Here is a 14,279-nt window from a genome sequence, read left to right as displayed (position 1 = left end):
AACTTCAGATATGCAGATGACACCCTTATGGCAGAAAGTGAAGAGGAACTAAAGAGCCTCTTGATGAAAGTGAAAGAGAAAAGTGAAAAACTCAACATTCAAAAAACAAAGACCACGCATCCGGTCCCATCACTTTATGGCAAACAGACGGGGAAACAACAGAAACAGTGACAGACTTTCTTTTCTTGGGCTCCAAAATCACTGCAGATGGTGACTGCAGCCATGAAAGTAAAAGACACTTGCTCCTTGGAAGAAAGGCTATGACAAATTGGACAGCATATTAAAAAGCAAAGACATTACTTTGCCAACAAAGGTCCGCCTAATCAAAGCTATGGTTTTAGTGGTCATGTATGGATGTGAGAGTTGGACCGTAAAGAAAGCTGAGGGCCAAAGAATTGATGCTTTAGAACTGTGGTGTTAGAGAAGACTCGAGAGTCCCTTGGACAGAAAGGAGATCAAACTGTGTGTCAGTTGTTTAGTTGTGTCCAATTCTTTGTGACCCCATGGACTGTAGCCTGCCGGGCTCCCCTGTCCATGGAATTCTCTCGGCAAGAATACTGGAGTGGGTTGCCATTTCCTTCTCCAGAGGATCTTCCTGACCCAGGGATTGAACCCAGGTTCCCTGTATTGCAGGCAGACTCTTTACCATCTGAGCTATGGAGAAGTCCCTGAGATCAAACCAGTCAATCCTAAAGGAAATCAGTGCTGAGTATTTATTGCAAGGACTGATGCTGAAGCTGAAACTCCAATACTTGGCCACCTGATACAAACAACTGACTGACTGGAAAAGACCGTGATGCTGGGAAAGACTGAAGGCAGAAGGGGACGACAGAGGATGAGATGGCTGGATGGCATCACCGACTCGATGGACATGAGTTTGAGCAAGCTTAGGGAGTTGGTGATGGACAGGGAAGCCTGGCGTGCTGCAGTCCATGGGGTCACAAAGAGCTGCACACGACTGAATGAACTGAAAAGACAGCAAAGAAATAAAGAGAGACACTGAAGACGAGAGTGGTAAAAAGACAAGAAAGAAATGAAACTACGGGTAAAAACACAAGAGGGCATGGAGGAATAAATTAGGAGCTTGGGATTAACATACACACACTACTACTTACAAAATGGATAATCAATAAGGACCTACTATATAGCACAGGGAACTCTACTCGGTACTCTGTGATTAGCTACATGGGAAAAGAATCTGAAAAAGAATGGATATGTGTATATTTGTAACTGAATCACTGTGCTATACACCTGAAACTAACACAACCCTGTAAATCACCAATATGCCAATATCAACTTGGAATTTCAAAAAATTAGGATTCAGAAAAAAAAGATCAAAATGCAGAGTCATGGTGCAGAAATCAATAGAGCAGAAATCGACTGTCTCAGGAAGGAAGTTAGCAAAAGAACAAGGGAACAAATAGGAAGGATCTTCAGAGATTTTTAAAAAGACATTTTTATCGTTTTGTGTTTTAAGGTTAAACTGCAAGGTAGAAAGGGAGGTCCTTAGAATACTAAGGAAAAAAGAATCAATGTGGAAGTAAGGTTCCTAAGGAAATTGGAATCATGAGCTTTTCAGGGTGGGATTAATATTAGCAAATGGCTTGTTAACTAAAAGCGAGAACCAAATGGATTAATTTCTAAATAACTTCTCAACTCACACCTGATCACATCCTAAGACCTCTATAAACAACAATAATAAAATATTTAAGCAGATTATTGAGTTGCCAAACAAGAGATTTCACTGAAGGAACTTCTGGTATGAAGATACTGTCTTCCAAATTAGTCACTCAATTTGAGTGGAAAGAAAAGTGAGCCGAACTTTCTTAAGTCTTGGAATTCTATCAATTGAACTTGTCGATGAAATATACTAAATAGGAAAAAAATTATACAGGCCAGTTATACAACTGACTTAATCTTTTCCAAGAGTGAATATGAACAGAATTTGTCTACCATAATTTTTAAATATATTTTAAGTCATTTTTATTGAACTGATTTTAATTATACTGTTTTAGCTGGTGACAGCTGCCCCAAACCAAGACAAAGCCCTTGTGAAGGCTACTCGACATCCTCAAGGCAATCCAGTTTGCTTCCGTATTTGGAATATATTGTTGAAATAGTTATACTTTTGAAATTATACAATCAAGCAAACCATGCAGACAAGTGTGGTGGCCAAAATGTTCATTTGGGTTTCTCCACAACATGACGGAAAAACCTGAATGAACTTTTGGGCCAAACCAATATATTATTCAAAAAGACATTATGCATTAAAAAATAATTTTGAAAGAAGCTTCAGTTTTATAATTGACACATTCTGTACTTCATGCTCTCAAAATAAGAAATGCCTTAAAACTAACTCTATGTTTCTTTACTGATGTGAATGAATAGAATTCGTATCAGTAGGAACTGAAATTTAACATATAAGAGATAATACACGTGGACCAAAATGTTAGAAATGTAAAGAGATAAAAATAGAAAGATGGCAGTTCTGTCTTCACAAGCTTAATGAAGAGTATAGCAGAAACTCCATAAACACTTGCCAGTTGAGTGAACTGATCACTAAGGAAATACCCAGAATGCAGGAAGATATCTACTCTGGAAACATGCTGTCATGAACCATTCTCAGAACGGCACCAGGAGTCCTGAATGCAGCATCTGTTCCAAGTGCCCTGTCCTCAGGTAATGAAACGTCAGCTGATTTTTGTTTCAACTCTGCAGTTGACGGTGCTAACCCCAGAAACCACAGCAAACATCAGTGTGCTAGTATCAAGACAGGCGAAGATCTCAGGTTATAAAACTGTTTTCTAAATAACACTCAAATAAGGTGTCTCTGTGATGCAGGGCAGAGCTGAACATTAACCCGACCATCCACCCCTCCTGGCTTGAGCAAGGGTTACATTTCGGTTCCCCTTGACAGGGAGAATATTTCTTTTTTTCTTTCAATCTTTGCAGAAAGTTAAGTCTACAACTTTGAGATGTTTTTAATCCTTGAGATGCACAAAATCTTTTAAAATGTCTAGCTGACTTCAAGTTCAGCAAGTGTTCCTTAAAAACTACTTAAGTAGTTTTTAAACCTACTAGAAATGAAGGCTATTTCTTCCAAAACTGACTTTGCTTTATATGGTGGTTGTACCTCATTCTTACACAATGACAGTAAACGTTAGGGGGAAAAAAAGAGCTAGAGCTACAAAGAAAATAACAAAAAACTGAACTCACTTACACTAATAAGACTGGCTGAAGGCCTTACTTGAAGGACTCTTACCAGGAGTCTCCTACAGAGGGTTTACCAAAAAAAAAAAACCAAAAAAAAAAACAAAAGCAAACCAAACAAGCAGCAACTCTGTCTTGGATGTAAATTCAAGATTCAGTTTCGGACATATAGAAACTAGACATTTCTAAAGATTCTCCCACCACAGGAACTGAAACCAGTTCATTACTGAAATTCTAGCAATTACATTCATGGGTTCCTGAACTGGCCTGAGGTTCACACAAGACTATTAGTTTTTCTCCTTCTCCACCTCACCACTGGCTTTGAACATTCCCCTGCTCAAGTAACAAGCGGGATTTGAAAGGCAGAGGGAAAGCTGAGAAATGAACTTCTCACGAACAGGTCTAGTTAAAAAAAAGAAAATGAAAACGTGTACAGAAAGAAATCCATTCCCTCTGGAAATTACATCTTATGATGGTCTAAGCCTTCTTCCCACCACGATCAGAGTGGTTTTCCCATCGCTCTTCCTCCATGTTCTTTATTCACAGCATGTCTCATCACCCCGTACAGCGGACCTTTGACCTACACAGGTTTGAACTGCGCAGGTCTGAATCCACTTACACTTGGATTTTTTTTTTTTTTCAGTAAATACGTACTATCTATTGGCGATTGGCTGAATTCCCAGATGCCGAATTGTGGGTACTGAGAGGAGAGCTGAATATTGAATTTAAGCATCTGTGGGGCTGCAAGGGCTGGAAATGGCTTTGAGTCAGCACCCACTGCAGTTCCATCACATAGCAGCTGCTCCGTTTATGTTTACTGAACTTCACTTCTGCCCCCACCCACCCCCTGCAATGAGTAATTATTTGTTGTTGTTCATTCGCTAAGTCGTGTCCTGATTCTTTACACTGCAGCATGCCAGGCTCCTCTGTCCTCCACTATCTCCCAGGTTATTATTGGGTTGGCCAAAAAATTCATTTGAGTTTTCCCGTAAGATGTTATTGAAAAACCTGAACTAACTTTCCAGCCAATCTGATATTACTCTTTGGACTTGCTCTCAACACTGCCACAGGCAAAAAGTGATTGTGGAGATCAGTTACCGGGTTATAGATGACATTCTGCAGATTGTTTAAGGACATCATTCTCTTCCACCTTATTGTTGACTGGGCTCTCTTCCAGGTATGGTCTAAGATTTTAAATACGTTTCACTTAAAGAATTCCCAGATTGAAGCCGAGGCACGTGCCCTATGTAAAATCAAAAGAGAGGGAAAGAAAAATAAGCATACACCATTTTTCTTCATATTATAACTATTTTAAAATATATCAATGATTTTACTGATATTTATCCAATAACAGGATGCTATTACAACCAAAGATCTGACTCCAACTCTTATCAAATGTACTCTACTAAATAATTTTGTATTATGAGGACAGGACATATTATATTTAAAAAATATATCTGTAGAACATTTCTAACTTGGAAACTTTATTAGAAATACTTATTACTGGGAGTTCCCAGTGGCTAGTGGCTTTTACTGCTGTGGCCCAGGTTCAATCCCTGGTCAAGGAACTGGGATCCCACAAGCTGTGCAGCACGGCCAAAAACAAAAAGAAAACTTATTATTAAAATACTAAACCAAATGGTAGGAAATACCCCTATAAATCATCAGAGATATTCACTTAAACTTTCTCATCTGTACAATGAGAATAATAATAGTGTTCACCTCACAGGTTTATTCTACGGATTAAATGAATAAATAAAACAATGGAATAGCACATGCTTTAGAAGTTTTATATATTGTTATTAGTAGAAGGGAATGCTCTTCCTCCTCCAAATTAAACAAGTTGAAAGAAAAAAAAAATCCAGTGCCTCAAATATTAACTTCCCTGTGGCTTAGAAAAAAAAGTGGGGTGTGGAGGATCAGCAACAGTTTTCAAGATAAAAGGACCCATCAGTACTACATTTAACAGCTCCAGGGAAGACCTGAAGACAAAGAACTAAAAGAGAAACAAAACTAAAGCTTCTGACATTTTACTTCCACTAATTCTATTATACCAAAGGGCAATACACACTGATCACATCTATCACTTTGAATCTATTAAGAAAAAAAACTGCATTTCCAACACTGGATGTAACAAACTGAGTGGTTATGTTAAATTTCAGCAAGAGGGATTTTGTAGGTGAAATTACAGTTACAAATCAGCTGATGTCAAGACAAGGAGATTGTCCTCCATTATCTAGTGCTATTGCTGCTGCTGCTGCTGCTGCTAAGTCGCTTCAGTCGTGTCTGATTCTGTGCAACCCCATAGACGGCAGCCCACCAGGCTCCCCTGTCCCTGGGATTCTCCAGGAAAGAACACTGGAGTGGGCTGCCATTTCCTTCTCCAACGCATGAAAGTGGAAAGTGAAAGTGAAGTGCTCAGTCGTGTCCTACTCTTAGTGATCCCATGGACTGCAGCCCACCAGGCTCCTCTGTCCATGGCATTTTCCAGGCAAGAGTACTGGAGTGGGGTGCCATTGCCTTCTCAGATTATCTAGTGGGCCCCATGTAATTACATGAGCCCTTAATAAAGAAGGAAGCCAGAGAGATGTGGTAGAAGAAGAAATCAGAGGTGTGAAGCATGAGAATTCAACACATGATTGCTGGCATTTGAGAGGGAGTGTAGGTGGGCACACAAGGAAACTGTAAGAAAGAAACTCCGAAAACAAACTAAAGTATCCTGGAAGTGGGCTATTCCCGAGAGAATAGAGCCCAAACTGCAAACACCCGCACTTATCTTGTGACACCCTAATCACCTAACTTAGCTAGTAACACTCATCCTGGTCCCCCTAATTTCTGATCAAAGAGCTGTAAGAAATAAGCGGGTGTAATCAAAACATCAAGTTTTATGCCCTAAATATATACAATTTCTGTTTGTCACATATACCCCAATAAAGTTGGCAAAAAAAAAAAAAAAAACTGTATCCTTCTTGGCTTATAAATGTGACCGCAATCTATTAACTTGCTACGTTAGTCAAAAATCTCAAAACTTTTTGTTTTGCACCATCAAACTCGGGAAGTATCAAGAAGACCAAAAAAGAAAGGATACAGAGTTTCCACGGCCACATTCAGAATTTTCTTGCGACCAAAGAGTGATCCAATTTAAGCCATAGGCCCGTGTGAAACCAATCATTCCCGGAAACACCCACAGGCACGAGTCCTGCTCTAATAAATTAACACTTGGTTCGCATCCCAAGAAGCCATCATGATGCTGAAGCAGTTAAAGGACTTGCGTTTCCCTAACGTTTAATCCTACAGTCAATGACTCTGCATCTCACAAAAAGAGTGTTCAGAGTCCGGGAGGACCAAGGAGGTCTGCCATTCAACTTGAAGAGCCCGTCATTTAAAACACTGGGAAGGAAACGACCGCGATCCCACCGAGTGAAGGCGGCGCTCGGCCCCAGGCAGGGAGGTCAATGGTGCGAAGGCAGCCCCGAAGGAGGGGGTGGTCAGCAGCGGGGCCAGCGCCGGGGGCCCCGGGGCCGCGACCCGGGACCGCGACTCATCCCTGGGGCGCCGCGCGCCGGGCAGTGCCCGCCGCCAGCCGGATCCTCCGCGGTGACAACACGCGAGACGGGGAGACGGGAGCCAGCCCCACCTTCTGACTCTGACGCAGGGCCAAAAACGCCCGTCCCCCTGCTCGGCCGGCGCACCCACCGCGGCGACAGCCCCCCGACGACTCACCCCGGGACTGGCGTCTCAGCGCTGAGCGTTGGAAGCTGTCGGTCCGCAGCGGCGCGTCGTCCGCGTTCCCGGCCGGGCGCGCGCGGGCGGCGACCGGAAGCGAGAGGAGTCAATCCGCCGCCACTTCCCGCTTCGGGCGCCCCGGGCGTCGCCGTCGGCGTTGCGTCTGTGTCCGGGTCGCGCTCCCGGCTCCGCTGGGCTGGGGGCCCGGCCTCAATGCTGCCCGCCACCGGGCTGGGCCTCCTGCACAGCCTGGGGACGCGGAGGGCGACCGGCTTGCTGCGGGACGGCAGAGAGGGAGGGGGCTGAGTGTGTTTACAAAATTCCCAGACTCTTGCCTGCAGTCGGGACTGGGGCCGGGAAGTGCGGCAGAGAGACCACCTGCTCCCTCCGCCTGCGTGTCCGCGGCCTCCAGCTCCGGTGTGGACGCCGCACAGGCCTCCCTGGACCCGGCGAAAGCCCCCTCCACGCGGACAGGGGCGGGCGGGGGGGAGGCGTCTCTGACCTTCCCTGGTCGCGGGGGTCAACGGGGTAGGTGCCAGGTATTTATTTCTCTAGGTTTGCTTCCTTATCTGCCTGGGGTCAGAGTCCAACCAGTGCAATGAAAGAGAACCTGATTTGGAAGCACCCCGTTTGGGGCCACAACTTCGGGTGTAAGTAAAGTGATGGGGAAATGGGTTCAGTATAGCTGGACTTCGTCCAGTCTGGATCCGCCAAACATTGAATCTAATTTGGACTTCAGTCCCTGCTGCTTCTCCACCAATTTTGTGTGTTGCCGTTTTCTTAGTTTTATCAGGACTTCCCTGAGAAAAATGTCAGCGGTACAGAGCCCAGTTGTAGGTGTTCACAAATAACCAGCTTTCCTGTCCAGGGCCCATACTGACTTGCCAGTTTGACCTACTGGCTGTAAAAAAAAACGTCAGCGACAAGTACAAAGTTACGTAAGCTACCTTGAACACCTGGTCCACTTTGTTTTCTGATAGGGATCATGAAGTTATTATCTTCCTACTTGTCTCTGCTTGACTTTTATCCAGGTTTCCTTTGAAAGGCAGGTTTTGCTGTCCCTGCCCTGGACCTTCTCCTCGGTATCCTTGGGCTTTATTATTTTTTATTTAAATTGAGGAATTCATTACACACTCCATACCATCGAACTCACATTCTGATTCCCTATTACATTTCTCTTCTATTCATTTTCCAAGTTTGCTTCACTCTTCAGGATTCAACTTCAGTAGCTGAATTTAACCTTTAAGATACACTACCTGGAATTTGTACTTAGCCTTGTTTGATCTGTTCAACACGGATTTAAATGAGAAGAGGAAAATGTCCTGTATATTCCCCAATGCCTAATGTAATAATGCTTTGCATGAAGTTGACACTCTAAATGTTAGGTTAAAATGACAGGTTATTGATAAAGTGAGGAGCAATTGAATGTCTTCACAACTTTGCCTGGGTTGATTACCTTTCTCCACAAAGTTGAAATAAATATACATCAATGCTCTATTTCTTTGGTAAATGGAATTTAGGTATAAATGGGACTGTGTAAATGGGCTTCCCCAGTGGCTTTGGCCATCTGATGCAAAGAGCTGGCTCACTGGAAAAGACCCTAATGCTGGGAAAGATTGAGGGCAGGAGGAGAAGGGGACAACAGAGGATGAGATGGTTGGATGGCATCAATCACTCAATGGACATGAGTTTGAGCAAACTCCTGGAGATGGTGAAGGACAGGGAAGCCTGGCTGCTGTCGTCCATGGGGTCTCAAAGAGTCGGACATGACTGAGCAACTTCACTTTCACTTTTCACTTTCATGCATTGGAAAAGGCCATGGCAACCCACTCCAGTGTTCTTGCCTGGAGAATCCCAGGGACGGGGGAGCCTGGTGGGCTGCCGTCTATGGGGTCACACAGAGTCGGACACGACTTAAGTGACTTAGCAGCAGCAGCACCACACCTGTGTGCTAAAAGTCTACTCAGTGTCAATTCTCAGTGAGGCCCTTCCTGACCACTGTATTTAAAATTGTATACACCCTCCCAAAACACACACACACAATCCCCTATCACTCTTTCTTGCTTTATTACTCTCTAGCATTTACCATATTCTATCTAATATGCTATATTATTTACTTTTTTATTTTACTTCATCCACCAGACTACAAGCTCCATGAGGACAGGAGCAGTTTTGACTTCTCTTGTTTATGGCAAGTAGGAATTTTTTTTTTCTTTTAGACCTCATTGTGCAGCATGGGGACATTAGTTTCCCAACCAGGGATCGAACCACATGCCCCCTGCATTGGGAGCACGTAGTCTAACCCCTGAGCCACCGGTCTTTACCCTGACTGTTCTTGTTTCAGTGGCTCTGCATTCCAGTGGGGGACACAGGGAGTGAGGCATTTTGGGGACGATTAAGATGATGTAATTGGGAGCATTTGGGTGACTACTTTAGTTGCCTGCCTGGGAAAGTCTCTCCAAAAAGGTGACGTTTAAGCTACTGGTAAATCAAAGAAAGGAGATAGCTAAACAAAACGAAATGACAACTTATGGACTGGGAGAAAGTATTTGCAAGCTTGTGGCTGACAAGGGCTTAAAGTCCAAGATATATTAACAGCTCATGCAGCTCAATACTAAAAAAAACAGCCCAATAGTAAATTGGCAGAAGACCTTAATAGACATTTCTCTAAAGAAGATACACAGATAGCTGACAGGCACGTGGAAAGATGCTCAGTGTTCCTAATTATTAGAGAAATGCAAATAAAATCAAATGCAATCAAATTAAAATAAATGCAAATCAAATCAAAATATAATATGCTATCATCTCTCACTGGTCAGAATGGCCATCATCAAAAAGTCTACAAATAATAAGTGCTGGAGAGGGTGTGGATAAAAGGGAACCCTCATACACTGTTGGTGGGAATGTGAGTTGGTGCAGTCACTGTGGAAAACAGAATGGAGAGTCCTTTAAAAACTAAAAATAGACTTGCCGTGTGACCCACCAATCCCACCCCTGGGCTTATATCCACAAAAGACAAAAACTAATTTGAAAAGAAACATGCACCCCAATGTTCACAGCAGCAGTATTTACAATAGCCAACACGTGGGAGCGACCTAAGTGTCTACTGACACATGATGAGTGGATAAAGAAGGTGTAGTGTATATATACACACACACACACATGTACAACAGAACATTAACTCAGCCGTAAAAAAGAATGAAATAATGCCGTTTGCAGCATTGCATGGACCTAGAGATTATTGTACTAAGGGAATAATGTCAGAGGAAAACAAATATCTATGATATCCCTTCTCTGTGAAATCTAAAAAAAAAATGATACAAATGGTCTGATTTACAAAACAGAAATAGACTCAGACACAGAAAACAAAGTTTTGGTTACCAAAAAGGAAAAGGAGAGGAGGGATAAATTAGGAGTTTCAGGTTAACAGATATGCAGCAATGTGTATAAAATGGATAAAGTTTCTACTGTATAGCACAGGAAATTATATTCAATAACCTATGATGGAAAATAATCTCTCTATATATTATACACACACACACACACATATATATACACAGCACTACTTATTTGTAGACTTTTTGATGATGGCCATTCTGACCAGTGAGAGATGATAGCATATTGTAGTTTTGATTTGCATTTCTCTAATAATTAGGTACGTTGAGCATCTTTCCATGTGCCTGTCAACCATCTGTATAATCTTCTTTAGAGAAATGTCTGTTTAGGTCGTCTGCCAATTTTTTATTGGGTTTTTCTTTAATATTGAGCTGCATGAGCTGTTTATATATATATATATACACACACACACAGACTTCCTTGGTGGCTCAGTGGTAAAGAATTCACTTGCAAGGCAGGAGACAAAGAAGATGTGGGTTCAATCCCTGGGTCAGAGACCCAGGAGATTGGAGAAGGGAATGGCAACCTACTCCAGTATTCTTGCCTGGAGAATCCCATGGACAGAGACGGGCTACACTGGGTTGAAAAGAGTCAGACACAACTGAAGCAACTTAGCACACATATATATATATAATATATATATATCACTTTGCTGTATACCTGAAACACAACATTGTAAATCAACTATATTTCAAATTTTTTTTAAAAAAAGAGTAAAGCAACTATACTCCAATAAAAATTTTAAAAAATAAAAAAGTAAGAAAGATGGGAGGCAGTCACATGAAGATCTTAGGGAAGAGCACTGTTGACTGAAGGAATAGATAATGCAGTCTTTTGGCCTCTTGGGAACACATTGAAGGCTTTCAGGCACAGAGACCACCAGCACAGCTAAGCAGAGTAAATGGGGGAGAAATGATAAGTGATGAAGTCATGGACTTTGATGAGGTCACATGGGAGAGCAGATAGATGGAGAAGTTGACCTGGACAGAGCCCTAGGGAGAAAAAAAGAAGAAAAAACAATAAAAGAGACTTGAGAAGGGGTGGCCGTGGAGACCTGCTGCAAATGTGTCATAGCAGCCAAAGGAAGGAAGTGTTTTAAGAGAGTTAAACAACCAGTTGTGCTGTTAAGAGGTCAAGGAACATAGAAGTGACCAATGAATTTAGCAACATAGAGGTCACTGGTGACTGACTCTGAAGTAGATTGAGGCATGTGAGGTGGTGGAAACAATGACTATAAATATCTTAAGAAGTTTTGCTGTGAAGAGGAACAAAAAGTGCTAAGGCTAAGGAAGCAGTGAGGTAAAGGGAATATTTTTATTTTCTTATTGTGTTTCTATTTTTGTTTTTTAAGCAGAAGATACTACAGTGGCGCCTTTTATCAAGTAAGCCACAATAAGAAATGCATTTACTTTGTGACTTGTTACATGCCTATTTAAAGCATGTAAACAAAAAGTTCACAGAACCCTACTCTCATTTTTCATTTTAAAATACTGCTTATAACTCTCTAAAATGTTCACAAGACCAAATGTTACAAATTGTAGACAATTGCCTTGGACTTCCAAAGATGAGGGATCATTTCTGGTTGGATCAATTTTTTTTTCAGTCTATCTTTATTGACCTCTTTCCTTACTCAAGAAGCCACATTCATAAAGTACGAATTTAAAAATAGTGTGATATAAAAATACTAAATACACACAATACTATAAAATAAACAAGGACCAAGGACCTACTGTATAGCACAGGGAACTATATTCAATATCCTGATAATGGAAAAGTATTTGAAAAAGAATATATATTGGGTTGACCAGAAAGTTTTTCAGGTTTTTCCATGAGATGTTACAGAAAAACCCATATGAACTTTTTGACCAACCCAATCCTATATATATATATCTCCTATATGTATATGTGTATATATCTATATGTATATATCACATATGGCACTGAATGGCTGAGTGCCAGAGATGCCTTTAAATTGTGGTGCTGAAGAAGACTCTTGAGAGCCCCTTGGACTGGAAGGAGATAAAACCATTCAATCCTAAAAAGAAAATCAACCCTGAATATTCATTGGAAGGACTGATGCTGAAGCTGAAGCTCCAATACTTTAGCCACCTGATGCAAAGAGCTGACTCATTAGAAAAGACCCGTATGCTGGGAAAGATCAAAGGCAAAAGGAAAAGCAGGCAGCAGAGGATGAGATCGTTAGATAGCATCACTGACTCAGTGGACATGAATTTGAGCAAACTCTGGGAGATAGTGAAGAACAAGGAAGCCTCGCATGCTACAGTCCACGGTATCGTGGAGTTAGACACGACTTAGTGACTGAGCAACAATATATGGCACTGAATCACTTTGATATAAACCTGAAACTAATGTTAACATTGTAAATCAACTATACTTAAAGAATTAAAATATGAAGTAATATATGTTGCCCCAATTTAAAAAAAATCACATGATTTTAGACTTATGAATTTAAACTGTATATACCATTCACAGGATTAATTGACTAAACAAACACCTGTCATATTTTGTCAATGATGTGAACTATGTTGTTTCAAGCCAGGAAACATTTCTAGTAGTGATTTTGCTTATTATTGTGCTGCTGTGTTATCTTTGTTATTATAATAATTTTTGAAATGTTAACCCTCAAAACATTCATTAAATGGTGGTGCCACTGCTGGGAAAATATGCTCCCATATCAATAATTATGGAATACAAGTTACGTGTGATAAAACATTATAAAGAAATCTAAATAATTACTTTTTTTTTCCACCATGAATTTAGGAGCCAGAACTCTAGAACCTTTAGCAATAATAATGATAAATAAAAGCAGTATTAAAAAGTTGCCACAATACGTATAGATTTATGAACTCTGAGAACACATACCCTGGTTTCCATTTATTCTTGTGAGAAAATTAGTCTTGAATTTTGCAGGCTTTAAATTATGCAGTCTTTAGGAATGCATTCTTCACACTATCATAGCACTCATATTTCTTATACGTGTGTCTCCTTTCCAAGGAAATTTTTATGGTTGGTGTCATCTACTTCTTCTGACTCTCCCCACCCCCATTCTACATGGACTCATGTCCTCTTTGAATCCTCTAGCTTTGAACTAATGTCTCCCACACCCCAATACTGGTACCACGCATAGAACTCAAAGTCTTTTCTCACCCCCTAGACCCCCTGTGTTGATTGATTAGGCTTACCTCTTATGTTCTACAGGATCATGTCCCAAATCTAGTCTTTTCAGGTCTGAGAAACAAGCTTCTAGAACTATGGCTTTGTCATAAGATAAAAGAACCTTGGAGACAGGAGAGCTCTTCAGAGGAGTGTGGATTAATTTATCCCAGTGGCTCCAAGAATGAGATGCTGCCCCATATTCAAAATACTTTTCTTGAATGCCTTGGCAGGCTATGGTATGTTAACTAGAACATGTTATACTGTTATTTGATATAAGAATATATCTGAAATTATTTAAAAGTCAAAACAAAATAGAACCCTTTAAAAATTTACGTATACACACACACATTTATATAAATTTAACAAAATGCTACACACTAGAGATACAGTGGAATATAGCTTTCCCAGGGACTTCCCTGGGAAAAAAAATATAGCTTTCCCAGGGACTTCCCTGGAGGTCCAATGGCCCAGTGGCTAAGACTCTGCATTTCCAATGCCAGGGGCAAGGTTCAATCCCAAGTTGGGGAAATAAGGAAATAAGATCCTACATGTTGCACAGTGTGGCCAAAAAAAAACCCATATATATATATATATATGTATGTATGTATGTTTGTGTGTGTGTGTGTGTGCGCACGCGTGTGTCCTCAGTCGCTCAGTCTTTGTGACCCCATGGACCGTAGCCTGCCAGGCTCCTCTGTCCATGGAATTTTCCAAGCAAGAATACTGGAGTGGGTTGCATTTCCTTCTCCAGGGTGTCTCCTACATTGGCA

The 14,279-nt window shown here is 41.3% G+C and overlaps 1 protein-coding gene across 7 annotated transcripts in view; it reads right to left on the bottom strand.

Moving 5' to 3' along the window:
• Positions 1-13,583, bottom strand: part of LGALS8 (galectin 8) — a 33,818-nt gene extending 20,235 nt beyond the window's left edge. For 2 of the 7 annotated variants that reach the window (XM_015460929.3, XM_024986621.2), the window contains exons 1-2: positions 6,848-7,002; positions 4,309-4,453 (exon numbers count right to left, since the gene is read on the bottom strand). In XM_015460929.3, coding sequence (XP_015316415.1) covers positions 4,309-4,350 — 42 coding nt within the window. In that variant the 5' untranslated portion in view covers positions 4,351-4,453; positions 6,848-7,002. Of the gene's footprint in view, positions 1-4,308; positions 4,454-6,627; positions 6,719-6,847; positions 7,003-13,535 lie in introns of those variants that run through there. The other 5 variants (XM_015460928.3, XM_005226210.5, XM_015460930.3 and 2 more) reach the window with 3 other exon arrangements.
• Between the last annotated feature and the right edge of the window lie 696 nt (positions 13,584-14,279).

This window comes from Bos taurus, chromosome 28, assembly GCF_002263795.3.
Source record: "Bos taurus isolate L1 Dominette 01449 registration number 42190680 breed Hereford chromosome 28, ARS-UCD2.0, whole genome shotgun sequence".
Classification (NCBI taxonomy): Eukaryota; Metazoa; Chordata; class Mammalia; order Artiodactyla; family Bovidae; genus Bos; species Bos taurus.
This window is presented reverse-complemented; position numbering and strand designations above follow the sequence as displayed.